This window comes from Aspergillus costaricaensis, assembly GCF_003184835.1.
Source record: "Aspergillus costaricaensis CBS 115574 unplaced genomic scaffold BO79scaffold_15, whole genome shotgun sequence".
In the NCBI taxonomy this organism is placed as follows: Eukaryota; Fungi; Ascomycota; class Eurotiomycetes; order Eurotiales; family Aspergillaceae; genus Aspergillus; species Aspergillus costaricensis.
This window is the reverse complement of record NW_020291815.1, coordinates 750,954-774,826: the sequence shown is the minus strand read 5'-3', so window position 1 is coordinate 774,826 and position 23,873 is coordinate 750,954. Positions and strand designations below refer to the sequence as shown.

The 23,873-nt window shown below is 52.2% G+C and overlaps 6 protein-coding genes across 6 annotated transcripts; 1 reads left to right on the top strand and 5 right to left on the bottom strand.

Moving 5' to 3' along the window:
- Positions 1 to 147: 147 nt before the first annotated feature.
- BO79DRAFT_194871 (putative RNA helicase/RNAse III) lies at positions 148 to 4,929 on the bottom strand (the record flags this gene model as incomplete). Its single annotated transcript, XM_025681084.1, has 7 exons — positions 4,648 to 4,929; positions 4,568 to 4,596; positions 4,466 to 4,511; positions 4,122 to 4,374; positions 3,851 to 3,998; positions 2,718 to 3,797; positions 148 to 2,665 (listed from the first exon to the last, which is right to left on the bottom strand). The coding sequence occupies exons 1-7, from the start codon at positions 4,759 to 4,761 to the stop codon at positions 148 to 150; spliced, it is 4,188 nt and encodes a 1,395-aa protein (XP_025539850.1). The 5' UTR covers positions 4,762 to 4,929.
- A 765-nt stretch (positions 4,930 to 5,694) lies between these two features.
- Positions 5,695 to 7,349, bottom strand: BO79DRAFT_15885 (uncharacterized protein). The gene is made up of 4 exons (XM_025678923.1): positions 7,149 to 7,349; positions 6,851 to 6,866; positions 6,391 to 6,668; positions 5,695 to 6,338 (listed from the first exon to the last, which is right to left on the bottom strand). Exons 1-4 carry the CDS (start codon positions 7,200 to 7,202, stop codon positions 5,835 to 5,837), a joined length of 852 nt encoding a protein of 283 aa, XP_025539849.1. The 5' UTR covers positions 7,203 to 7,349; the 3' UTR covers positions 5,695 to 5,834.
- Positions 7,350 to 8,835: 1,486 nt separating this feature from the next.
- Positions 8,836 to 11,510, bottom strand: BO79DRAFT_194865 (anoctamin family protein; the record flags this gene model as incomplete). The annotated part of the gene is made up of 5 exons (XM_025681083.1): positions 8,836 to 10,295; positions 10,342 to 10,773; positions 10,838 to 11,126; positions 11,196 to 11,352; positions 11,426 to 11,510. 5 exons carry the CDS (start codon positions 11,508 to 11,510, stop codon positions 9,045 to 9,047), a joined length of 2,214 nt encoding a protein of 737 aa, XP_025539848.1. The 3' UTR covers positions 8,836 to 9,044.
- Positions 11,511 to 12,010: 500 nt separating this feature from the next.
- BO79DRAFT_173126 (GNAT family N-acetyltransferase) lies at positions 12,011 to 12,792 on the bottom strand. Its single transcript, XM_025679664.1, has 2 exons — positions 12,720 to 12,792; positions 12,011 to 12,623 (listed from the first exon to the last, which is right to left on the bottom strand). The coding sequence occupies exons 1-2, from the start codon at positions 12,757 to 12,759 to the stop codon at positions 12,139 to 12,141; spliced, it is 525 nt and encodes a 174-aa protein (XP_025539847.1). The 5' UTR covers positions 12,760 to 12,792; the 3' UTR covers positions 12,011 to 12,138.
- Positions 12,793 to 13,044: 252 nt separating this feature from the next.
- On the bottom strand, positions 13,045 to 17,081 carry BO79DRAFT_194860 (putative vesicle-mediated transport protein (Imh1); the record flags this gene model as incomplete). Its single annotated transcript, XM_025681082.1, has 6 exons — positions 13,045 to 13,173; positions 13,239 to 14,737; positions 14,813 to 16,134; positions 16,171 to 16,314; positions 16,374 to 16,812; positions 16,950 to 17,081. The coding sequence occupies 6 exons, from the start codon at positions 17,079 to 17,081 to the stop codon at positions 13,131 to 13,133; spliced, it is 3,579 nt and encodes a 1,192-aa protein (XP_025539846.1). The 3' UTR covers positions 13,045 to 13,130.
- A 1,535-nt stretch (positions 17,082 to 18,616) lies between these two features.
- Positions 18,617 to 23,386, top strand: nte1 (lysophospholipase). Its single transcript, XM_025682525.1, has 2 exons — positions 18,617 to 18,808; positions 18,915 to 23,386. Exons 1-2 carry the CDS (start codon positions 18,654 to 18,656, stop codon positions 23,146 to 23,148), a joined length of 4,389 nt encoding a protein of 1,462 aa, XP_025539845.1. The 5' UTR covers positions 18,617 to 18,653; the 3' UTR covers positions 23,149 to 23,386.
- Positions 23,387 to 23,873: the final 487 nt, after the last annotated feature.

The window sequence follows — 23,873 nt, the reverse complement described above, 5'->3', positions numbered from 1 at the left end:
TTATCAATACCAGGTCATATCATCCAGACTATATTCAAAGTAGAGTCAACCAGTAGTGTATGTCATTCTCATATCCAAAAGATCGCTCAACTACAAACACCAACCCTAACTCCAAATAACCCAACACCTCCATCAACCCAATACTAATCACAAACTACACCCCCTCCCCACAAGAATCTCCACAGCCCTCTCCGCCGCCGTAATCTCCGCCTCCTCACTAGTCAAACACCCCTCCACAAGAACAGCCACGCCCTCCACACCCACCATCGTCACCGCACACCGATACGTCGCCCCATCATCCTCCCCACCAGCAGTACCAGCAGTACCATCCCCATTCACCACCCTCACCACCTCAAACCTAATATCCCCCTTTGCCATCTGCTGCGCAATATTCCTCGGATGCATAACATCCACCCCATCCTTCAGAATCCGCCTCAAATACCACAACAGCCCCAACCGTTCCAGAAACTTCTCACACTCGGCCAGATTCCCATGCGAATCGATAAAGATAGCACCCAGAATACTCTCGATGATATCAGAGAAGAACTTGTCCGCGTTGAGCTGGGAGAGGTATTTCCAGGGGTAGGACGGGGAGTGTTGCAGGCCGTGGATGATGGATTTGCGGAGCGAGGCATGGCGGGATAAGGCTGCGTCGCGGGCTGTTTGGAGATGGGCGCCTTGGTAGCGCATGAAGCGCCAGAGTTCGAGTTTATGGTCGACGGATGAGGGGTTGAGGGAGACGGTTCCTGAGGGGGTGATTTGTACGGTGGAGCGTTTTTCAGTGAGGGCGAATTCCATGCAGAAGAAGGCGAGGAGGTTGGCGTTCACGACGGCGTGCTTTATCTTGGTCATTTGGCCTTGGGGGATTTCGTGCGGGTGGGAGAGGAGGGTCGACATGATGGCCATGTCGAGGACGGCGTCGCCGAGGAATTCGAGCCGTTGGTAGGATTGGGTGGTGGTGTCGAATTGGCAGGATGGGTGGGTGAGGGATTCCACGAGGAGGGATTTGTGAGTGAAGGTGTAGCCGATGTGCGTCATTAGGTGGTCGTCGTTTAGGGTGTGGTTGGTGGTGCCTTCTGGGGTTGAGGGGGCTGTGGTGGTGGTGCGGTCGATGTGCTCGAGGTTCACTTCGGGGAGGAAGCGGTGGATGCAGGCGTGGGCGGCGGCGAAGCCGCCGTCGATGTAGGAGGCTCCGATTAAGGCTTCGACTACGTCGGCGAGGACTTTGGTGGACATTGTTCGTTGTTTTGGGGTGAGGCTGATCTTTTCGGAGATGAGGGGGGCGGTCCATTTGCGGGGGGTGAACGTCTTGTTCATGATGAAGGCGTCGAGGCCGGCGTCGAGAGCGGCTCGGGCGAGACGTGAGTTCTGGACGATCTCGTCTCGTCCTTCGGAGAGGTAGCCTTCGTGCCAGTTGGGGTGCTGGAAGAAGAGTTGGCATGAGACGGTGAATTTGAGGACTGAGTCGCCGAAGAACTCGTATCGCTGGTAGTTGGTGAGTGATTGCGCGCTGGGCGCGGTGATGGCCGTGATGACATAACGAATGCTGGAGAATTCAAGATCGCGGAGGATGGTCTCGCATAGTCTAGTCGCAACCAATGTGGCTTCTAGTCTATCCAGTATAACTGATATGAAGCGGCCGAAGATGGTTTCGGCATAGGGAAGTTTGTCTATGGTGCAGTTTTCCGCAAGAATAAGACGGATCTTTGAGGAGATATCAGGGGTTTCAGTATCAAGTTGCTTAGCAGCTAATGTTTGCCGGTGCAAAAGATTTCGTCGCTTTGGGAAGGCGTCGCATTCGAGCTCGACTATGGCTGTGTCATCTTGTCCGGACACAACCCACCGTTTGAATACCATAGGCTCATTGTAGCGTAAGCGGTCCCGCACAATGCCCATTATCGTAGGAAAGTCCTTGCGAGAGTAGACTTCTAGAGCAGGCTCGTCTCCGGCGTGCTTCTTGAGCCATTCTGCCAACTCAAGGTCGGGAAGGTCGGGCCCAAACAGAGTCACAAAGTCTTGTTCGGGCCTCAGCTGTCTAGAGCTTGCAGCCTGGAGGTATAGCGCGGTTGCTAGTCTCATATTTTCAATGCTGTCAGCGGCGATCCCTTTCATTCGCTTCGGTTTGTCGAACGCCAACGTATAGGTTGTCTCGCTGTCCCAGAATAAGGTCATCGGTTCAATCGGTGGTAGACTCGTTGGGCTGGTCAACCTGATACACATGTGAGAGTCCCCATTGTGCTTTATAGCAATTTGCGTTTGATGGACATCAGGGGATGACCAGGAACAAGCCCAATCGACCCATGGATCGTACTGTTCCAATACTTCCACAAGGGCCGGCAGGTTAACATGATCGGTCTCTTTTAGCTCTAAATTCCTTTTGAACGGAAGTAGATGATCGCTCAGAAGACCAAACTCGTAGAGCCGTTTGTAGGCTTGAAAGGCTGCTTCTTTCCGAGCTGCTCGCTCGGTCTGCCACCATCGCTGGCCCTGAATACGGCGGACTTCGGGATGGACGCAGGACGGCAATGTGACAGTACCTCTCAATAGATCTGCATCATCCTTCTCATATGAAAATTCAGGCTCGTTGCTCGCATACGGTTGGCGTGGCAGGACTGCGCAGAAATGGTTGAGGTGTGCAACGGCGGTGTCTGCCGTCAAGACAGCACTGGAAAAATCAGCATCAGTACGCTATTTGAGAGTGCTGTGCGGAGCCATACCCAGTAGATGGCACCTCAAGCCTCTCCACCACTTCTTCGTTGATAGCCTCCAGGGCCCAAGCCTCGCGCAGTCGCCTTTCGTCATCCTCATACGCTTCTATCATGGCCTGTTCCAGGTCCTCCCACTTGCTCAGTGTAGACGATTCATCATCTGTAGAGAACATGATGGCATAAGTGGATTGCCTGTGCCGCGCGCGCCCTCGTCTCTGGACGAACGATTTCAGGTTCGGTGGCTTATCATAGCAGACTACCACGCTGCAGGCGCTAATGTCAATGCCCTCCTCCAGCACATCCGTCGCAATAATCAAGTTCTTCTGGCCGGTCCGGAACTCGCTCAGTGTATCGCGCTGCATACGGGCGTCAAGGAGCTCACCCAGAACGTCTTTGCTACCCCCGCCGGACCAGCCGACGAAGGAGGCGCATCGAAAACGATGTTTCGTTACAGGATGAATAGACAGTAGCTTTTCCATTACACTCACTGTAGCCCTCTGTTTAGCAAATACTAGACCGGAAAAGTTGGGCTCTCCCTTTGTATCCAAGAATTCCAGCAGGGATCGGAATTTCGGTGAAATAGGTATTCTATCCGGGTCGGAAGGAGTGAGATCGAGATTTGGGGTCGGTAGCTTGGAGACGATTTCTAATAGATATGCCTTCTCCTCGTCTGTCCAGCCCATGCTATCCACTGAATTATCGGCTCTCGTTTTGAGCTGCTCGACAGAAGCATATATGAAGTAGTCGGCAGCCCACTCCCCAAGCTCTTCAAATATGTGCAAACTTCTTGTTGCAAATCTTTTGAGCTGATCGTTACAATAAGTCTTTCCGGACTCTAGGACCTTTTGCAACGCCCTTCCATCAAGAGGGCTCTTTCTCAACTTCTTGATGTATGGATCATCCTCGAGCCTCATAGATGTCCATGCGTTCACAAGAGCTTTCAAAGTCCTGCTTCCAGCCTGCAGATCGTCGAGCAGCACCGGGGTAAACAAGATCTGCTGCAAATATGGCCGATGGGTATGCGTCATAAGCTCTGACCGATGAGTCCGTGGTGTCTTGCACACGGCATCAAGATTTGACTCAATCTTCCTGATATGGTCAGCCCTACCCTACCCTGCCCTGCACGCCAACACTACACTCACAGTAGCTCCTGTTTATTTGATCTCACCACGGGACTAGCCGTGAGGCCGAGAATCTTGGGCACAGCTTCCGCGCCATGCCTTTCCAACGCAGGGTGATAAAAGTCCTGCATGATCTTATTTGCAGGGTGGCGTCGCATGCAATGATGGGCTGCCAATTAAAAAACACACGGCATAAGCAATTCTCATCTCACAAACACATGTATACCCACACACACACCCACAGCCCCCTACATCATCGCCCTCCGGAACTAAAAGCATCGCGTTACTATACCTTCATCGAAAATCATCAGACCCAGCTGGGTGATCTTGACGAACCCATGGCTCATCGCATCGGCAAGAACCGCATGCGTGGACACCACCACCTGCATCTCCTTCAGGATCGCATCCCAAATAGGCTGCTCAGTCCAGAGCTCGACCTTGTCTAGACTGGTGAGTGTCCGGGCTCGGACAGCAGGGATATTGTCGGAGATGAATTTGAATTGTTGCAGACATAGAGCGACAGTGGGTGTTAAGAACCAGAGTAACTGGAGCAAGCGCATGATAAGTCAATGACTTATGAGCCAAGAATAACTTCACGTCCTTCTTTCTATTTTATTTTTATTATTATTTTCTCACCTTGTGTGGATTACTTTCCAGCTCCTTCATGATTCGCAGCAAAGCGCTGCAGTGAAACCGTCAACTTCCAAATAGAGTTCCACTGTGGAGAAACAAACATACATGTGAGTTTTCCCACTGCCAGTTCCCATCTGCAATATATTATTAGCCTGAACCTTCCGGGAAGAGTGAATATGGCATACCGTGACAATGATATTCTCTTTCAAACTCGCCTCGAACATCTCCACCTGGTAGCTGCGCGGGCGGTATGCGGGCGCATCTTCGCCGGCGGGAAGTACAGTCGCAGCAGCAGTCATTTTGCTGTCATCAGGGTATCACTGGAAAGAAAAGCAAACTGGGCAGAAACAACGAGAGAGACAAATGGCGATGAGGGCACCCCAGCAAGAAGGTAAAAAGATAAAGAGAGAAAGGAGAAAGAGACGCTGAGAATATCAAAACAAATAACTCATCTCAATGAACTAACATTTGGTTCCAGGAGGCGTCAGAGTGGAGGAGGGGAGAGAGAGACTAGAGAGACTCAACTAAAGTAGGGGTGGGGTAAACAAACTGGACAAACTTGGTTGGTTTGGCTGGCCTGGCGGGGTTGGCCTTATGCAGCTACTAGTACTATCAATAGATTCATTCGCTAATCACAGTGGTAGTATTTATTCTGGGGTTGGGTTTGGAGATAACGCTCCCACTGTGGATTGGTTCGTGGTTTGATTTGGGAAGCCGAAGCTTGGTTGGATACTGGTTGGTTTGTTTGTTGGGTTGGGCTGCTAGAATTGAGAGTCGAATCGTGAATGGATAGTCTACAGAACTATAAAAGTAGTACTTGTTGCATCCCCCAATTTCGGAATAGATTGGTATTCGGCTCTGCCTTGAACTGTCACATAACGAGGATAAGGAGGGCAGCATCTTCAGAGCAGACACAGATGGATTACTATGAGCAAGTCGAGCAGTCTGTTTTCCTGAACCCTCTGGTAGGAAGAAGCCATCTCTAACAAACATCGTATGCAAGTGTTGAAACGGGGAAATACCGGAAGCCTCCTGTACCCACTGCCAATGCACCGGACCATCGGCAAACGGGATAGAAGCACCCAACTGCATTCACAACTATGGGTGGACTTCTTCTGTCCCAGGAGACTCCTGTAGCTGACGCTGTGGATGAACATCAAATATTATGAAAAGCACAAAACACCGCTCCTTCCGAGGCCAGAATGGATACCTAGTTACATCACGCCATACACCAGAAGATACGACAACGATAGGAATATCGAAACAGAAAAGCAATGAGCTGATGATATATCTCGGGCGTTCGCAATCAACAGAATACAGAAATGGCGACAACAATCAAGGGTAATATCGAGTTCGAACATATCCGGATCACTCATGATACAACGGGCAACCCGTGACCAGGCTCCGTTTTCGTGGCGTCAGACCCATCGGGCTGTCCGTCGTCATTGCGCGGGCGACGAGCCTGGAAATTGTTCCCCAGGAAGTTCGCCTCCTCATTGGGGTGCTTGCGCATTCCCAGGCCAGCAACCGCGATACGATTCAGCGAGTTCATGTCTTCGTTCGAGGCAGCACCGGGGTTGGGGACCTGCATTTGCTGCGGTGCACCGCCAGGACCGGGCGCGGGACCGGTGGCCGCCGGAGCCCCCGGCGGGGGAACAGAGATATCATTTCGTGGCTGGTTCAGATCAATGTTGCCAGGCAGCTCGGGAACCTCGCCCTGAGAGTCCAACAAGCGCGATTGCAGGTTGATGATATATTCACGGAGCTGGTAGTTCTCGGCTTGCAGCTGCTTCATCGTCTCGTTTGTGTTATCAAACTCCTTCACCTGCTCCTCCAGCTTGCGAATGTAGCTCTCCTTGCGTTGACGGAAAGCTCTCTGCTTTTGGTCAGCCCAAACCCTTAATCCCAGGCATTGGGGTTCACTGTACCTGTGCGGCCCGGTTCTGGGCAGCGCGCTTGGAAGTCGACAGCGGTCGCTTGCCATATGTCTTGGGGGATTCCTGGCCCGTAGGCTCTGGCTGGGGAGGAGTCTGAGGGGGACCACTGAGCATTGCAGCGCCGGAGATGGCAGGGTCGATGTTGTTCTGGTCTCGAGGGCTGGTGGTGTTGGGTTGCATATGCGGAGGCTGCGCGGTCGGACCTTGCGGACGTGCCTGCTGTGGGTGCGACAGATGTTGGTGAGCAGCCAGGAGCTGGTCATGCAGCACTGGAGATCAGACATGCGAGTCAGCATTTAATATAAACACATACGAGGCCAGGGAAGTGGAGTGAGGCAGTAAGCAGCCCGCAAACGCGATGACGCGATGACTGCTGGGGCGATTTTCCTCCTGCTTGTCTCTTTTTTTTCTCTCCCCTATTCCTTCGCGATGAGAAGCTGGTCTCACTTACCCTGATCCGCATGGTCCTATCAAGAAACCCTACAGTTAGCATCTATGTACTCCATGATTCATGTATATCCGGTTGACGCGACCGGTGAGCATCTCAAGGGCCCCGTGTCGCGCGAAAACATGGGCGTGATCCGGCATCGCTCGTCCGACAGACAGGGCGACGGCAGTCGCGAACACGACCAGAAAGCTCAAGCTCCCGGCTAGGGACATGAGCTGCGCGAATCTGGGGAAACGGGGGAAAGACCAAGATGGGACAGACGCGATCTGATGACAAACCGCGACAAGCATAGGCTGCTTACCTGAGCAGACGTTTGCATACTTGGATGCGGCGCTGGGGCTAGTGTGGGCTGCATCGAGGCAATAGATCAAAAGACAACGGGGACGCGCCGGAAAAAAGACACGACAGGATCAATTCACGAAGAGGAGAAGGGCGGACGACGAGCTCGGCCAGTATATTCACACGTTTTCTTTGGGGGTTTCGAGGGGGAGACGAGGATGTAGAGGAACGATGTAGGATAAACGGGGAAGGACGATGAGGTAAGCAGAGAACGAAAGAGAGCGAGCCAGTTCGGAGATAGCTCGTTTTCGCTAGTAGACAGGGGGAGTTGTTTAGGTAAAGGCTGCTCACGCGGGAGGTGCCTTAACTGACTAACTAAGCTGGATTGCAGTTTGACTGCTGACTATTATTGGTGATAACCGGGGGGGGGGGTGTGGGAAAGTGGGTGTGGGCAGATTAGTAGTAATTATGAGAGGCAGTGATCTCGTAAGCAGCGAGTTGTGACGGGAAGTGCTGGGAAGAGCTGACCACGAGAGGGGGGGAGAGGGGGGCGAGAGAGGGAAAGGGAAGATTAGTTAAAGGATCAGTCAGAAAATAAGTGACGTGTGGGAAAAATGGAGGAGGGCGAGTGGCTGGCACCGAGGGAAAAAGGGCCCTTCCCCCGGTGAACTTCACTGGTACTACCACCGTAGTAGTAAGTTAGTACTAGTCAGTCGAGTTACCTGCCTTACTTCCTCAGGTGTCCAAGCCTGCATTTCAAGGAGACTCAAGTCTTTATTTACTGGCTTCTCTCAACATCTTTATCATCACTTCATTCGCTCATTACTTCCTCCTAACTTAACTTAACTCTGAACATTACACAAATATCCCCTCCTTCTTTCCCCTCAACAATCCAAACTTCTTTGTTTCTCCGTTTCTACTGTGTTCTACCTGACCCACGGCTGATGACTGATCCGGCATGTGCTGACTCATCGCTTTCCACAACAACACTAATTTAGTCACCTAAATAGTAGTTTGCCGGCAGTTCACGGAATCTCCCACTGCACAGTAGTAAACACACTCTCCGACGAAACCTAGATAGATACAATCTACTATATGAGTAAGAAACAGCTCCCCAACAGATAAAGCAAGAATAATCAACGTATCCCCTTCCCCACCGGATCTACAAACACGTACAACACCCGGGAGGTAAAATGATCTTCAACCACTCCACTTACTACATCCCTCCGCCGGCATCCGGGCGGTGTCACTAGGAATGTCGGAACCCACGGGGTAAGAATGTCGATGCCTGAACTGAACTGCAGTCCAGTGGCCAGTGGGGAAGGAAGGTCTTCTGACTCAGCCGAGAATTGGCTGGACCGTAGGACGTAATGTCATTGGGTGAGCCATGGCCAAGTCCAGGCTCGAGTCCCAGCGACCATTCTCACCAAAAGGCGGTCAAATTTTATACAGATTTCAGATGAGTGTTTGGGAGTCTGTATAGTCTAAAATCCGACAAAATCCGAGGTTTTTTCATCGAGGTCGACTAGCTTCTGCCGCTTTGGGCGGTGGGAAGGGCGGTCGGGGTTGGGGGTTCTGCCGTTGCCTATCTACTCTGTATTGCCTAGTTGCCTTTGTTGGATAGGATAGTAATTTCTTCGGTGTTCAATTAATTGGATACAGTGTAGTTATTTATGTATGTATTCATGTATGTACTTGGAACTGACATTGCGACAATCTGTTACTAGTAAGTACACATCGAACTACGTACAACATACCAGCAACTTGAATAATGATTAAGTACATCGATCAAACTTCATGACACATATAGACAATAGAGAAGTTCCAGCTCCCACTCATAACCCATGTATATACTACGTTCGTGACCCCAATCCATTATGACATATTCTCCTCTCCTCTCTCGTCATTCCATCTCCTTTCATTGCTCCTTCTTCACCGTGGGCTCAGTCGCCAGCGTCTTGATGATAGTGGCCCCAACATGCGCCGACTCCTTCCATCCCTTCTGTCGCATCCAGAACCGTTCCGCCGGGTCAATGTCGTGAGTCGACCACTCACGAGCATCCTCCTCCAATGACTTCCGCGTAATATCAGGCACTTCCATGGATTGATCCGGCCCATGCTCATCCCCTTCGTCATCACTGCTGCGCACCGCGATCGTCGACTCCAAGTACCGCTTGCGCATAAGGTACCGCTCCGTACGCTCCTTCTTGGCGTTCGGGGGCTCCAGTTTGGCCATGGCGGCGCGGATGGCATACCGAACCATGAGGTAGATGTGCTCGGAGAAGAAGATCGTCAGCAGCAGTGCCCATCCGCGGATACCGGTAGGCTCGCCGTTCGGGCCTTCATGGCCGTTGCTGAACATGTAGAGAAGGGCGGAGCTGGTGATGCTGCCGACCCACGACAGGAAGCCAAGGCTTTCCAGCCAGGGTCCAATGGTATCGGCGCGCTGCGGCCAGGGTCTCTTGCACTCCATGCAGATCTTGAAGAAATCGGACCGAAGCTCCACCCAGTTGTTGACCAGGAAGGAGACGGGGACGAGGGGCCAGACAGGAGAGAACAAGGCCAGATATCCGAACTGGATGCACATCTCTCGCAGGTCTTCAGTCACGTCGTAGTCCTCCAAGTCGGCTTCGTTGCGTACCCGGGTCAGGAACTTGGTCTCATCGGGGTGGTCGTCGAACAATGCCTCTTTCTTGGCCTCGGTACCATCCTCAGTCTCGATCTTTCCTTGCTTTCTGCGGTTGTATTGCTTGTATTCGCGGGAAAGGCGCTGCTTAAGCATGGGCACAATGGTCTCCATGGCAAAGTTGACGGCTTGGGCTGTGACGGTGAAGTAGATCACCTGCTTGCGCAGACGGTCCGGGTCAATGCTGAATTCTGTTCTCCGTGAGCTTGCGTCTTCCTTCGACACGAAGGGCCGAACAGTCAGATGGAAGACATCAAGGTACGGCACGATCCGGCTCGCGAAAGGTACGTAGACAAAGGCTGTGAGAATGATTGGCAGATACGAGGTGATAAAGTTGATAATGAACACCTTCTGCGTCAGAGCCACATCGTATGCAGGCTGCGTCTCGTAGTTCTCGTAGTCATTGAGCTTCGTCGCGATAGACACCAGGACCGAGCTCATCGTTGGGATGAGAGCCGAGAGCAGAATGGTGGGAATGAAGACCTGATCTGTTAGCGGACCTTCTGAGAACCCGGCGATTTAGACTCACCAAGTAGGTCTTCAGTGGACCATTGTATACCTCTGAGATGAAGATCTCAATAGCAAAGCACGTGGCGATAATGACACCCAATGCAACGGCGGAAAGCAAGGCGAACGGGACAATCAGCAGTTGTCTATACATCCGCCTGGTCGCGGGGAATACCCCCCTGACCTCACCAGTGCTTTCATCCTGAACTTCCCTTTCGGGCTTGAACTCGCGTCTCTTGGGTCGCACAACCGAGACCCCCTTTGTTTGCCAACGACAGCTCAGATCCTCCTCTTGGCGCTTCCAGTACTCGATGAAAATGATACACCACAAGCTATTCACGACCGCATATATGATGGAGAAGGATCCGAGGAGCAGCCAGCAAGAGAAACCGAATACGGCAGGGAACATAAGGAACCTAAAGTATGACTGTAGGAATGCGAAGTAAAACCCGACCTGTACGTAGAAACACCCATTAGCTGCAGATCAAGTACGCATGCAAGGCCGGTCTTGTCCGTACATTCTCTCCGAACGTATTGCGTATCTGATCCAAATCATCAGCCGACAAAAACGTCTTCTGGCTCCAGTCCTTCATGCACTGTTTATTCATGGCCTCATCATGCAGCGGGAAGATCGCATCGACACATTTCCATTCGCCATGTTTCGGAGTGATACCAGCGCCACCTGCTTCTTTGGGGACAGTGATCATATGGTAGATAACGCGCAAACGCTCCGATTCCGACTGGGCCTCCGCCGAGGATTCCGATTCGGGTTCGGTGTTGCGGACGCCATAGAGCCAATCGCGGATGCTAGTGAAATGGAATAGACGAATCAGTAAGAGATGACCAAACCCGACCGTACAAAGAGCAAGCGCTCACCGAGATTGATAGATAGCGCGCTTCAGGCTCTTCTTCCGAGACGCTCGGACGAATATCAACAGCGACGATTCGTCCCCTTGCCTCACTTCGGTCTGCAGTCCAACCTCGAAGAGTTTCCGCAGCAGTCGATCGAGTTGCTCGGTCGCATGGGCGGCGTCTAAGTATAGATAGTGGTGGTTAGGTCGGAGCGACACCGGAATTGCTAGGCCTGGGGTACACCGCCATCTTACCAGTCTCACCACCAAAGTTGTAGCGAATCACGTAGTCCACATAGTGATTGCTATGCACAGGGTCCCGAGGGAGAGTGGAAGCCATTGAATGGGAAAAAAAGAGGGATGTCGAGTGCAATCAGGGAATCATGAGTACGACCAGGGAGCACTGTCGACAAAGCATCGAGAGTATCCCAGGGGAGCGGGATCTACTCGCAGTAATTAATAGTAATCTAGTGATTAGGGAGGAGCTACCGTTTTTTCCCAGGGGATCTACGCCGCGATGACGACGTCACCACCGATCCGATCTGGCGCTTAGGGTTAGCCCTCATCGTGGCTGGTGCCGATCGACGCCCCCATCGTCACCATGCTTTCATTCATCAGCAATTCTCTTTGCTCCAGTGTGCCTTGGTCGCTCATCATATTCTTCTGAGGGTTGATGATGCTAACTTATGCACCGGAGAGTCCTCATCCAGACTGGATATGTTGTTTTTCCTTCACCGCCTTCTGTTGCTGAGTATTTCCGGGCGGTGAGACTCATCCCTGTTGCTGATCTGCCAGTGGCTCCATATAAAGTAGTCCAAGAGGTCAATCATTTCATGTGATGCTTGAAAGCCACAGCCACAACATTTAATCTAGAATTGTAATCTGTACAGTTTATTGCGATCGGGATGGACATGCATAAATAATCCCTCCACTTCCTCCCGCATCTTTTGATCAGGCTCTTAGATCGTTCACAATCCCTCCGCCAACTTGTTCAACGCCGGACCCTCCATCATCATCTTGGTCCACTCATCCATGGCTTTAGCCCCGACCTGCTCATAGAACTTGATGCTGGGCTCATTCCATTTCAGAACACTCCACTCAAGACGTCTTCCCTTAATCTCCAGTACCTTGGCGGCAAGGTACTTGAGCAACTTGAAGCCGTAACCATTGCCCCGAGCACTCGGCTGGACATAAAGATCCTCAAGATAGATTCCCGGAGCTGCGCGCCACGTAGAGTAGTTGTAGAAGAAGAGCGCCATGCCGACAGGCTTGGGTGTGGGGTTCTCCGCCGTCGCAGGAGGGGTAATAAGCGCGGTGTACACGGAGCCACGCTTGGGCGGGCTATCGGGGAAGGACAAGGTTTCAAGGAGGGACTCGTGAGTGGCCTCTACTTCGTGCAGGGCTTTTTCATAATCTGCCAGCTCGCAGATGAACTGGTGGATGATCGGGACATCTGCAATGGTAGCCAAGACATGGTTAGTTAGATCGGAGACATTGCCAGTGAGCCAATGCGGGTAATGCTAAGACGACATCAGAGGGAAACACTTGCCCTCGGGAGTCGCAAGGCGAATAGTAGGCTGGTCAGACATTATTCCGGTATGTGCAATAGCTACTACAGAGAGAAGCAAAATGTTGAAAAAGACGAAAGCAAGAAGCCGGGGATGAATATATATGAAGACCCCGGAGGACCCGCCTGTCGTTCCCCACCGTGCGGTCGGGAGCGCAAATGTCTCTTACTCGAAAGGGAGCTTGACTGCCCTGCGCCCTTCGGTTGACATCGAGTCCTCTGGAAGGTCGCAGAACCACAAGAATCACAATGTCAACTAGGACTATTTTCGATAGACGAAATGAGTATCGACAAGGTATAATAAGATGTGAATCAAGAATGCTATGTACCAGGTATAATTACAACTATGGCCTTGCCTCCAAGAACCGTGGTTTCCGGCAAAGGCTTGGAAGTCTAGCGTGAGGTGATGGCCGCCATCCACTTTTGCTCATCGGTCCTGTTCAAGTCAGCATATTCAAGGTCTTCAGAAGGGAAGGAAAGAATGAACACTTGGATACTCACCGGTCGAAATGTAACAGCATCCCCAGGACAGGCACCAGCTGCTTCTGGTAGTTCTTGTCCTTCTGCTCCAGAAATTGGAGGAGCACATTCTTCAGGTAGATGTAATCGATGGATGATGTATTAGGCCCGGTTGGCGTCTCGCTTCTCCGGGTTGACGGACTGCGGTCTTTGGAGACTGGAGAGGCCAGCGCTTTGCGTGATCCGGAATCGATGGATGATCTGGACGACTGCGGATTGGGACCGAAGCGACTTTCATCCGGTAGCATCTTGTTGGACTTGCGGACCTTTTCTAGGCGCGCGTTGGTCTCCTCCACGGACCGGCGTAACTCGGCCTTCTCCTTCTCCAGATCACGGACTTGTTTCTCGCTTTCGTCCAATGCATCCCGCAACCGTGCCATAGCCTGTCGTAGATCACTGAGTTCTTGGGTGGTCTTCTCCGACTCGGCCTCAAGTTGATCCCGTCTGCGTTTCCAGTCCTTCTGAGTATGCTCCAGCTCCTCCTTATCCTCCTCCACGGTACGCAGGGCTCGCTCCGCTTCGCGCAGCTTGCCCTTCAAGTCTTCCAACTCACGCGCCCGGCGGCGGCTCTGAGCACTTGCTTCATCCTCAGCCCTGTCGCGTTCTTCGATGGCAGCCTCCATGCGCTCCTTGAAATCTCGTACTTTAGCCTCTGCGCGACCGTCAATATCATTGAGAAGACGTCGCATGGTCTCGCCCTCCCGAGTACGTTCGCTCAGCAGGCGATGAGCATCCGCTAATTCTTCTTCCAGGCTTTCACAACGCTCCCGGGCTTCCTTCATCTGCATGCCCAACTCCCCAGCCTGGTCGCGCATGCTATTCATCAAGCTTTGTGCGCTGGCATGCTGTGCAGTCTTCAGCTGGATCTCCTCTCGCAGGCCGCCAAGATCCTTGTTCAACTGAGCAGCTTGGCTCTCAGCTTCACGGAGCCGGGCCCGAGCTGCCTTGAGCTCATCTTGAGCCTTGGACAGGTCCGATGCCAGCTTCTCCTTTGCCTCCACGGCTTCCTGCTTTTTGCTCTCTGAGTATCGCAAATCAGATTGGGCGACCGTCAATTTCTCCTCGCTCTTCAGACGGCTGTCCGTCTCTTGTCTGATCTTCTGGTTGAGAGACTTGACTTCTGCGTCTCTTTCTGACATGGTAGACTTCAGCGACTTCAGCTCTGCGCGCAACTCATCATGCTGCCCCTCCAGGTTTCGCAAGTCGGCTGTCTTGCTGTTCAAGGATTCCTTTGTCGACTTCAGCTCCGCGGACTCGGCCCGTAGCTTCTTCACTTCCGGTTGCAGTTTCTGCAGGGTCTCCCGCAGTTCTGTCATATCCTTGAACCGCGTGGCAGCCAGCTGCTGGGCAGCAGAAAGCTCAGTCTCCAGTGTAGTAGACTTGATCTTGAGGCTCTCATATTCGTCCTTCAGGTCATTGTGTGCCTTCTCGGTATCAACCTTGCTAGACTCACTACTCGTCCGCAAATCTGTCAGTTCCTTCTCCAGCTTGGATATCGTTTCCTCCAGCGCGTTCTTCTCGGCGGTGAGCTCCTTCACCTTATCCTTGGCTTCAACATGGTCTTGGCCGATATTGAGTAAGTCATCGCGTAGAGTTTCGATTTCCTCTTTCAGATCCTCCTCTCCCTTGATCCTGGAGCAGAGACGGTCAATGGTAGCATCCTTCTCAGCCAGCTGCGTTTTGAGCGATTCAATGTTCTGCTCCAGCTCGGTCAGCTTCAAAGCTGCTTGATCATCTTGCTCTGCCGATTCTTGCTTCTCCTCAGCAGGAGCGGCTTCAACTACTTTGTTAGCCTCCTCGTTCGCCTTGCCTCCCTTCTTCTTCTTTTTGTTCTTCTTCTTGCCTCCCCCAGCACCGCCTGCGGGGTTCGCTGCTGGTGCGGTAGGTCCGGCGGAGTCCTCTTTCACTGTTGCAGTTTGTGAAGGAGCCAGACTCTCGCGAAGTTCATCAAATGCTGCTTCCTTTCCATTCGCAATTTGGTCTTTGGTCTGTTTCCATTTCTCGTTTTCTTTGAGATTAGCATCCAGGAAATTGACAACGTTCTGTAGTTTGCCCATATCTTCTGTCTTCTGTCCCATTTCAGTCTTGAGACTGGTAAATGTTTCTTCCGTCTCCTTGAGCTGGGACCGCAGACTGTCAACCAGACCTTGTAGGACCCCAAGACGCCGGTCATTGGCCTCCTTTTCGCGATTCAAGTGTTCCAATTTTGACTCAATCTCTGCTTGCTGATCAGCGCTCTTGGCTTGAGCAGTCTGAGCTTGGAGTTGCTCGATCTCATCGGCCTTTTGCTTGAGCTCGGATTTCAAGTTTTCGATTTCGGAGCTTGTCTTCGCCACAGCCTCTTCTGATTTTTCGAGCTTGGCTTTAAGCTCCTCAACTTCCTCTTGATTAGAGGTTTTGAGCTTCTCCAACTCCGCATCCTGTTTGTCCTTAGTGTCGCGCAACTCAACAAGCTCCCGGGTAGCGGACTCCAGGTTATGGACCATGCCTTCCGTTGACTCGCGGGCTACTGACAAGTCGCGCTTGAGCGACTCTGTCTGGGACTTCAGACTCTCAATCTCCTCCTGTTTCTCCTTCAGTTCTGACTCCAGTCGCGGGATTTCGCTGTCATATGAGAAGAACTCCTCACTATCACCCTGTGCCCCAGGCTCCTTCGGAGACGTCTCCGCAGTATCCTTGGCGCCAGAAGTGGTCGACTTCCCGGACTTCGTAGCGCTATCGGGTGTAGATTCGTCGGTAGCGGAGCTCTCGGCAGCTGGCCCTTCGTCTTTCTTGGCTTGGGATTTGCTATCCTCCTTGAGTTTTGTGACTTCATCCCAAGCGGCTTTGGTGGATTTCTGAGACTCTTCCAATTTCTTCTTGTAGTCGTCCCGCTCTGCTGTTACACGTTTCAATTCCTCGGTCACCAGGTCACCTTTCAACGAGATCTGATTCAAGTACTCCGTCAACGCTTTTGGTTCGCTAATCGACGTCAAGGGGGTGTTCTCTCGCAGGGCAGCTTCGAATGGTTCGATCGACAGGACACGCGAATGGGCCATGCGGTACGCCTTAAGGAGATCTGAAGTAGAGCAACAAGTTAACAATATGGCCGGACGGTCGTTGCAGAGCGCTCATTACCTTGATAACGGGATTCAAGTTTGCCCAACCTTCGCAGTTTTACCCGAATCTCTGGTGGGAGCTCAGACGGTGACTGGTTCGTCTCAGTTACAGGCTGAGCCTCGGGCTTCTTTGTTGCAGACTCCTCAGAAGACGTCTTCCCCTCCCCGGCGTTTTCCTCCGGGGCAGCTTCGGAGCCACCCGCCGACTCCAGACGCGGAGTGGCTGATCTGCTGGAACCTTCATCATCTCCGATGGCGAACTCCGGTTCGAACTCGTTAGGATCAGGGCCACGGACAGGGGTACCGGTGTTTCGCCGAGGACGAGAGGCTCGCCTTGTCGGAGATAAGTTGCGACCCGTGGGATGACGAGCGGAGTTGGAGCGCGAAAGTGAAGTTTGAGCAGACCGTTGACGAGCTTGTTCTTCTGCAATCCGCGAATCGATTGCGTCGCGCAGGCGCTAAATTGGGAACAAGGCGGGATCAGCCACAGCACTGGCACGAGCACAAGATGGCACGGGGGAATGCGAAACGGGTAAATAGTAATGGACAGGTTGAGAGGGAGATTTGAGAACAACTAGCGGGCTAGGCCACCTACCTGAAACATGACCGTGGCGGGCCTGTGAGCCAAGGCCACAGCAAGACTGGTGAACGAAAGACAGAAAAAGAGAAGTCGGCAAAGGGTGAGGACAAGGAGAAGCAAGCGATAGGCAGGAAAGAAGGGGAGCATGAAATCCGGCGGCGGCGACTACAACAACTCATCCACACGGGGGCTTCTTCGGTTGGCAGTTTGGGCGGCCAGCACGGGGCAGAAAGCGGGTGGCCCGCCCAATAACTTACAGTAAGTGGACTCGTTCCTGGGGGCGGTGAGCAGCCATTTATCTACTATCTACCCTAAGTTCATGTGGAATTGTTTCTGTTCATTTCATTTAATCCATTCCCCAAGAAGATGGTTTGTTGATTCAACCTTCACTCAATTGGCGCTTTTGTAATTGTATGTACCCAACATAAAGGCCACACCGCATACCATAAGAGTTGTGATAACTCTACCCCGTCATGGTGAAGAAGCTACTATATATAGATAAAGAAGCGGGTCTCTGGGACGATAGCAATGACTCTAGCGCAAAGACACCCTCGGTGACAGCATTAATATCGCGATAAAGGGATGGAAAGGAGCAATACTATAATATACTATCAAATAGAGTGATTGTTCATGATTGTCAGTATGACGATGGCGATAGCACAATTACTATGTATTTCCGTTGTAACAGTATTCGGTTAATGCGATGCTCTCGCTGCAAATATATATTTCTTGCGGTACTTAGTACTCTAGCCAGCACCATGTCACCAGGGAATTCATATAAGTCTCTTCAGATGAAATTCTACCATAATGGCGGAATTTGAGACTTAAGGCCTTAAAGAATCAAGCTTTCATGCTCCGGTTTTTCTCTTTCGATCTTACTGGGGATTGAGTCTCTGCAGAAGACGGCATTTGACATCTGTAGGAACGTTCAATAATTCCCCGATGAACAAATAATAGAAGTTGGAACATTGCCACTATGTATACTAAGCTTGCCAATCATTGTGAATGAGGTTTACTTAATGGCATGCACCTTAAGAAAAATAAAATAAATGATAAGAATATTAAATCTATATCTAAAGTTTCCAAACCCTGCAGGAAGAGCGGGCCCAAAAGCAAGTACGTCACTCTAGTATCCAGTAAGTTAGTAGTTACCGCCCGGGTTGTTTTCTGCCCGGGTCTCCGCACCCAAAGAAAGCCCGCCTTTTCGAGCTGCTGCGTCTCGACAACCAGCCACAAGCATCCCTGGGTGCACGTTCTCCCCTGCGTGGATGATGCTGGCTACGAGCCTGCCTACTGTCTGCCCACCATCTCGTTGCATCCAGCCGTGACGCCTGAGTGTGGGCGTGGATGTGACTGAAACGAGTGCAAAAAGAGAGAGAGAGAGAGAAGAACAAAGACGAGAGTTGTTCCAAGTTAGGGTGCGGTGCTGCCTTGATTTCTTGGAATCCAACTAGTAGGCGTGTCTTAGCGTCTGGTCTCCATCGAGCTCTCATGGAAGCCCAGGGAATCATGGCCACCGGTGACGGAATTATCGCTGCACTACCCTCGCTTGAATCTTCAAGCCTGGACCCTCTCCATGTGTTGCCTGCATCCTCGTCGACCGCCGCACGATCCCTCGCAACCTCAATCCCCCCCGCCTTAACCGCCAGCTTCTCCGTCGTGTCCGGCTTCTCTTCGCATCTCCCTCCCCCGCCAATAACCCCTCCAGCACCTTCAACCATGGTGGGGTGGATCGGCTGGATCTTTTCCTTCGTTTTCCAGGTCATTCCAAGTGTCTTATACTGGATTGTTACCTTTACGACCATCACGTTGCCCACATGGCTGTTTACGCTCTTTTCTATGAGCCTGACCTTCACCATGAACTTCACGACCTTGTGAGTAACGCACTCTCAATCCACTGCTGTATTATATTGCCATTGGCAGTCGCAGTTGAATTCCCTTGTGTCAACATATGCTAACAATGACGGTTTCTATCGATAGACTCTTGATCGCGCTGGCCGTGGTCTCGACCATCAGTTGGTTTATCCGCTATCGTTTCCTGAACATGTACAGTCGTCTGCCTCCAGAACCCCAGCGCAAGGAACCCCAGCTCGATCTCTTCCCCGACGTACCGGACAGCGACACCAAACCGGGCTTGGCAAACTATCTGGATGAGTTCTTGAGCGCCATCAAAGTCTTCGGCTACCTCGAGCGGCCTGTATTCCACGAATTGACCCGCACCATGCAGACAAGGAAGTTGATCGCCGGCGAAACGCTCCTGCTGGAAGAAGAGAAAGGATTCTGTTTGGTCGTTGACGGCTTGGTTCAAATCTTCGTCAAGTCCATGCGGGACAGGAAGTCGGGCACAGACGAAGAGCTGAACCGCATGGCAGGTGAATCTTCCGACGAAGACGACCATCGACCGGATGGAAGGCAGGGATACCAGCTGCTCACCGAAGTGAAGAATGGAGCTTCGATGTCCTCGCTGTTTTCCATCTTGTCGCTGTTTACCGAGGATGTCCAATTACGATATGCGGATAGCTCAGCTTCCAGCGCTTCTAGTATAGGTCCTGGTCTTACCATTGGTCCCGACTCATTTCCCGCGAGCCCTCGGGAAATGGACGACTCTCCCCATGTTTATCAAGGAGATCGTCTTGACCCGGCCTCTCACAGGAACAGCACGGCCGAAGACCTACCGGCTGTGCCACCATTAAATTTGGGCGAAAGCCAAGTTCCACCTGCCCACTCTGCTCGCTCTGGAAGCAGAAAGTACTCGGGCAAAACGCGTAGGAAGTCAGTGCATCCAGATATTGTTGCACGAGCGATGGTAGATACGACAATCGCGATCATCCCCGCAAGCGCATTCCGACGCTTGACCCGAGTATACCCGAAAGCGACTGCCCATATCGTCCAGGTTATCCTTACGCGCCTACAGAGAGTCACCTTCGCTACAGCGCACTCCTATCTGGGTCTAAATAACGAGGTGCTGGGAATAGAGAAGCAGATGACAAAATTCACAACCTACGATTTGCCAAATGAGCTGCGTGGGTCTGCTCTGGACCGTCTCAAGGACAAGTTCATCAAAGAGCGAGATCGCCTGGGTCAAGAGGAGGTCACCAAAGGGATCGCATTGCATAACCCGTACGGAGGGCGAAGACCCCGCTCGAGTAGCTTTCGAAGGAAGGAAGCCGCTCTTCAGGCAAAGATGGCTGCGTCTAAACGGCCAGTCTCCATGGTTGCCCAGGATAGTGCACTGAGTGACCGCGAGAACTCAGGTGTAAGTCCTGGAGATCTTCTGTCTACCATTCAACTTTCGCGTTTCGGTCCGAGATACGAGCATCTTGCCCCCCGGTTACTGAGTCCTCTTACGGAGAAAGAACACTCCCCATTACGGTCCCCGTCGCCGATGATCCCAGGACGCGCATCCCCCTTTCACCGGAAAGAGTCTTTGGACGAAGATGCGCTCTTCCGTGAATCGATCCTGGAGTGCATTATGAAAGGTATCGGCTTGACCGGAAGCACCAATGACTTCTTGCGTAAGAGTAGTCACCCTTCAGGCGACGTTTCTCCGAAGCTCCTCTCGTATGATTCTCGCCGCCAGAAAGCCGTCTTTAGCAACAATGCGTTTGGGTTTATTGACCCCTACGAAGGTTCAGCTGATGGTGAGAGCGAATCCATGATGTCCATGTCGGTTACCAGTGCCGGTGGCACCTCGCCTATTGTCAACTTGAGGGAAGAGCTCCGAAACGACATTGAAATTGTCTACTTCCCTCAGGGTTCAGTTCTTGTTGAGCAAGGCGAGCGCCATCCGGGCTTGTACTACGTTGTTGATGGTTTCTTGGATGTTGGTATTCCCGTGGACGACAAGGAAGAAGACCTCGTGGGAACCTCCAGACCGGCACATGAAGAACTGTTCCCTACGCTCAGACGCACCAACACGAGTTCCTCTCGTGTGTCGGGATCGGCAGCCGCAGCAAATGATCCTAGGCGGAAGAAGCAGTCGCGGAAGTCACTCTACCTTATTAAGCCCGGTGGGATCCAAGGCTATGTGGGCGCTGTCGCATCTTACCGCTCGTATACCGATGTCGTTGCGAAGACAGACGTGTACGTAGGATTCCTTCCACGGGCGTCTTTAGAAAGGATAGCGGAGCGGTACCCTTTGGCCCTGTTGACTTTGGCAAAGCGGCTGACCAGTCTGCTCCCACGGTTACTTCTCCATATCGACTTCGCCCTGGAATGGGTGCAAGTAAGTGCTGGCCAGGTGATCTATCACCAGGGCGACGAGAGCGATGCAATCTATCTTGCTTTGAATGGGCGTTTGCGGTCTGTACATGAAGGCCCCAATGGCAAGCTGACCGTTGTCGGTGAGTACGGTCAGGGAGAAAGTGTGGGTGAACTGGAAGTGATGACCGAATCGACCCGTCCGGCGACTCTCCATGCCATCCGCGATACTGAACTCGCCAAATTTCCCCGGACTCTTTTCAACAGTCTCGCCCAGGAACATCCGGGAATCACCATTCAGGTCTCCAAACTCATTGCACAACGGATGCGGGATCTTGTTGAGACTCCGGTAGCCGAGAAAGGAAGTGAACCTGGTGCTTCTGGCACAGTGAAGACAGCCAAGTCGACTCTCAATCTTCGTACTGTTGGCATCCTTCCTGTAACAGCAGGAGTTCCCGTCGTTGAGTTTGGCAACAGGCTGCTACAGGCGCTTCACCAGATTGGGGTGACCAACGGTGCCACGTCTCTCAATCAAGCGGCTATTCTGAACCATCTAGGCAGACATGCCTTCAGTAAGATGGGTAAACTGAAGTTATCACAGTACCTGGCGGATCTGGAGGAGAAGTACGGCATGGTCCTCTACATCGCGGACACGACTGTGAACTCTCCGTGGACGCAAACGTGTATTACACAGGCTGACTGCATCTTGCTGGTTGGCCTTGCGGAGTCGACGCCTAGTATCGGTGAATACGAGAGGTTTCTGCTTGGGATGAAAACGACGGCTCGGAAAGAATTAGTTCTTCTGCACGGGGAACGCTACTGCCCTCCGGGACTGACCCGTCAGTGGCTGAAGAATCGTGTTTGGATCAATGGAGGCCATCATCATGTACAGATGGCCTTCCGACTGACGGCAGAGCCATCTCATCCCCAGACCAAACGCTTCGGGACAGTCTTAAAGCAAAGAGTTCAGGTCATTCAGGCTGAAATCCAGAAGTACACCTCACGCCGTATCCGCCAGTCGCCCCTATACTCCGCACAGACACCATTTAAGGGTGACTTCCATCGCTTGGCGCGTCGACTCTGCGGCCGATCAGTGGGGCTTGTGCTTGGTGGTGGAGGTGCCAGAGGTATTGCCCAAGTTGGTGTAATCAAGGCTCTAGAAGAAGCAGGCATTCCCATCGATATCATTGGCGGCACTTCAATTGGTTCTTTCATCGGAGCCCTGTATGCACGGGATGCTGACGTTGTGCCCATGTATGGCCGTGCAAAGAAGTTTGCTGGCCGCATGGGAAGCATTTGGCGATTCGCTCTGGACCTGACATACCCTACCGTCTCCTATACCACCGGGCACGAGTTCAACCGTGGCATCTTCAAGACCTTTGGAGATAGTCAGATCGAAGATTTCTGGCTTGAGTTTTACTGCAACACCACGAATATTAGCCGGTCGCGTGCCGAATATCACTCTTCTGGCTACACGTGGCGCTACGTACGTGCGTCCATGTCACTAGCCGGCTTGATCCCGCCCATCTGCGACGAAGGTAGCATGCTCCTTGATGGCGGCTACATTGACAATCTTACGGTCGACCATATGAAAGGGCTGGGTGCGGATGTGATCTTTGCGGTGGACGTGGGCTCGATTGACGACAACACCCCGCAAGGGTATGGCGACTCCCTGTCTGGGTTTTGGGCCGTGGTGAACCGCTGGAATCCGTTCAGCTCGTGTCCTAACCCGCCTACGTTGTCTGAAATCCAGGCGCGCCTGGCGTATGTGTCCTCGATTGAGAACCTCGAACGTGCCAAAAACACTCCTGGGTGTCTGTACATGCGGCCGCCCATTGATCCATACGGGACCCTGGACTTTGCGAAGTTTGACGAGATCTACCAGCTGGGATATGCGTATGGCAAGAATTACTTGGAGAAGCTGAAGCGAGAGGGGTCACTTCCGATACCCGAAGAGACCGAGGAGAAGAAGAAGCTTCAGCGGACTCTGGCGCCCCGTCGCGCCAGTATCTAATGTTCGTGTCCCTCATTGGATGCTATATTTGACTGCGACCGAGCCAGCCGGGTGGAATAGTTCTGTTTTCCATGTATGACTCTTTTTTCTCCCGGATTTTCAGCGGTGATCTTCTGCTTTTATACCCGAGACTATCCCCCTCTTTGCTGTGCATTGTCGCTAGTCCAATCTCGAAAGTCCCGAGAGTTGTAGATAGATACATATAGACGTGTAACCGAGAGAATTCATTTATTACCCGTGCTCGTCCCCATCGACCATGTAAATAGTTGGCCCCAGCACTGGGGAGTGGTTCCCGTCCCCAGTTTTCTGGTCGGAATGATTCGCGGCCCCAAGGGGGTCTAGACCCTCGCCATACGCAAGGCTGGATCCCGGGACCCAGCGGAAAGAAACCCTTTTATTGCTTAGTCGACTTATAGTAGATGATTTCTTTCTTCTCCTCGGTCAACATTCTCATTCTATTTCGCTGTCTTTCCAGACGTGGAGCGAAGAAGAAAGGAAAGAAAAAAAGTTGTTAGGCGATCGCTCCCCTTGATCTGCTGCTGAAGCTATCGGCTGGACTACGGGTGAGTAGTAATTAATTAATTCTGTTTGTTTGTTTGTTGGAGCGAGTGGCTGTCAGTCAGCTTCTCATAATCCAATCCTTCCCCTCCCTCGGCTGTTGTGACACGCGGCTTGGGTTCTCCTCCGAATCGGACCTCGCCAGCTTTCCTCCGACGATCATCAAA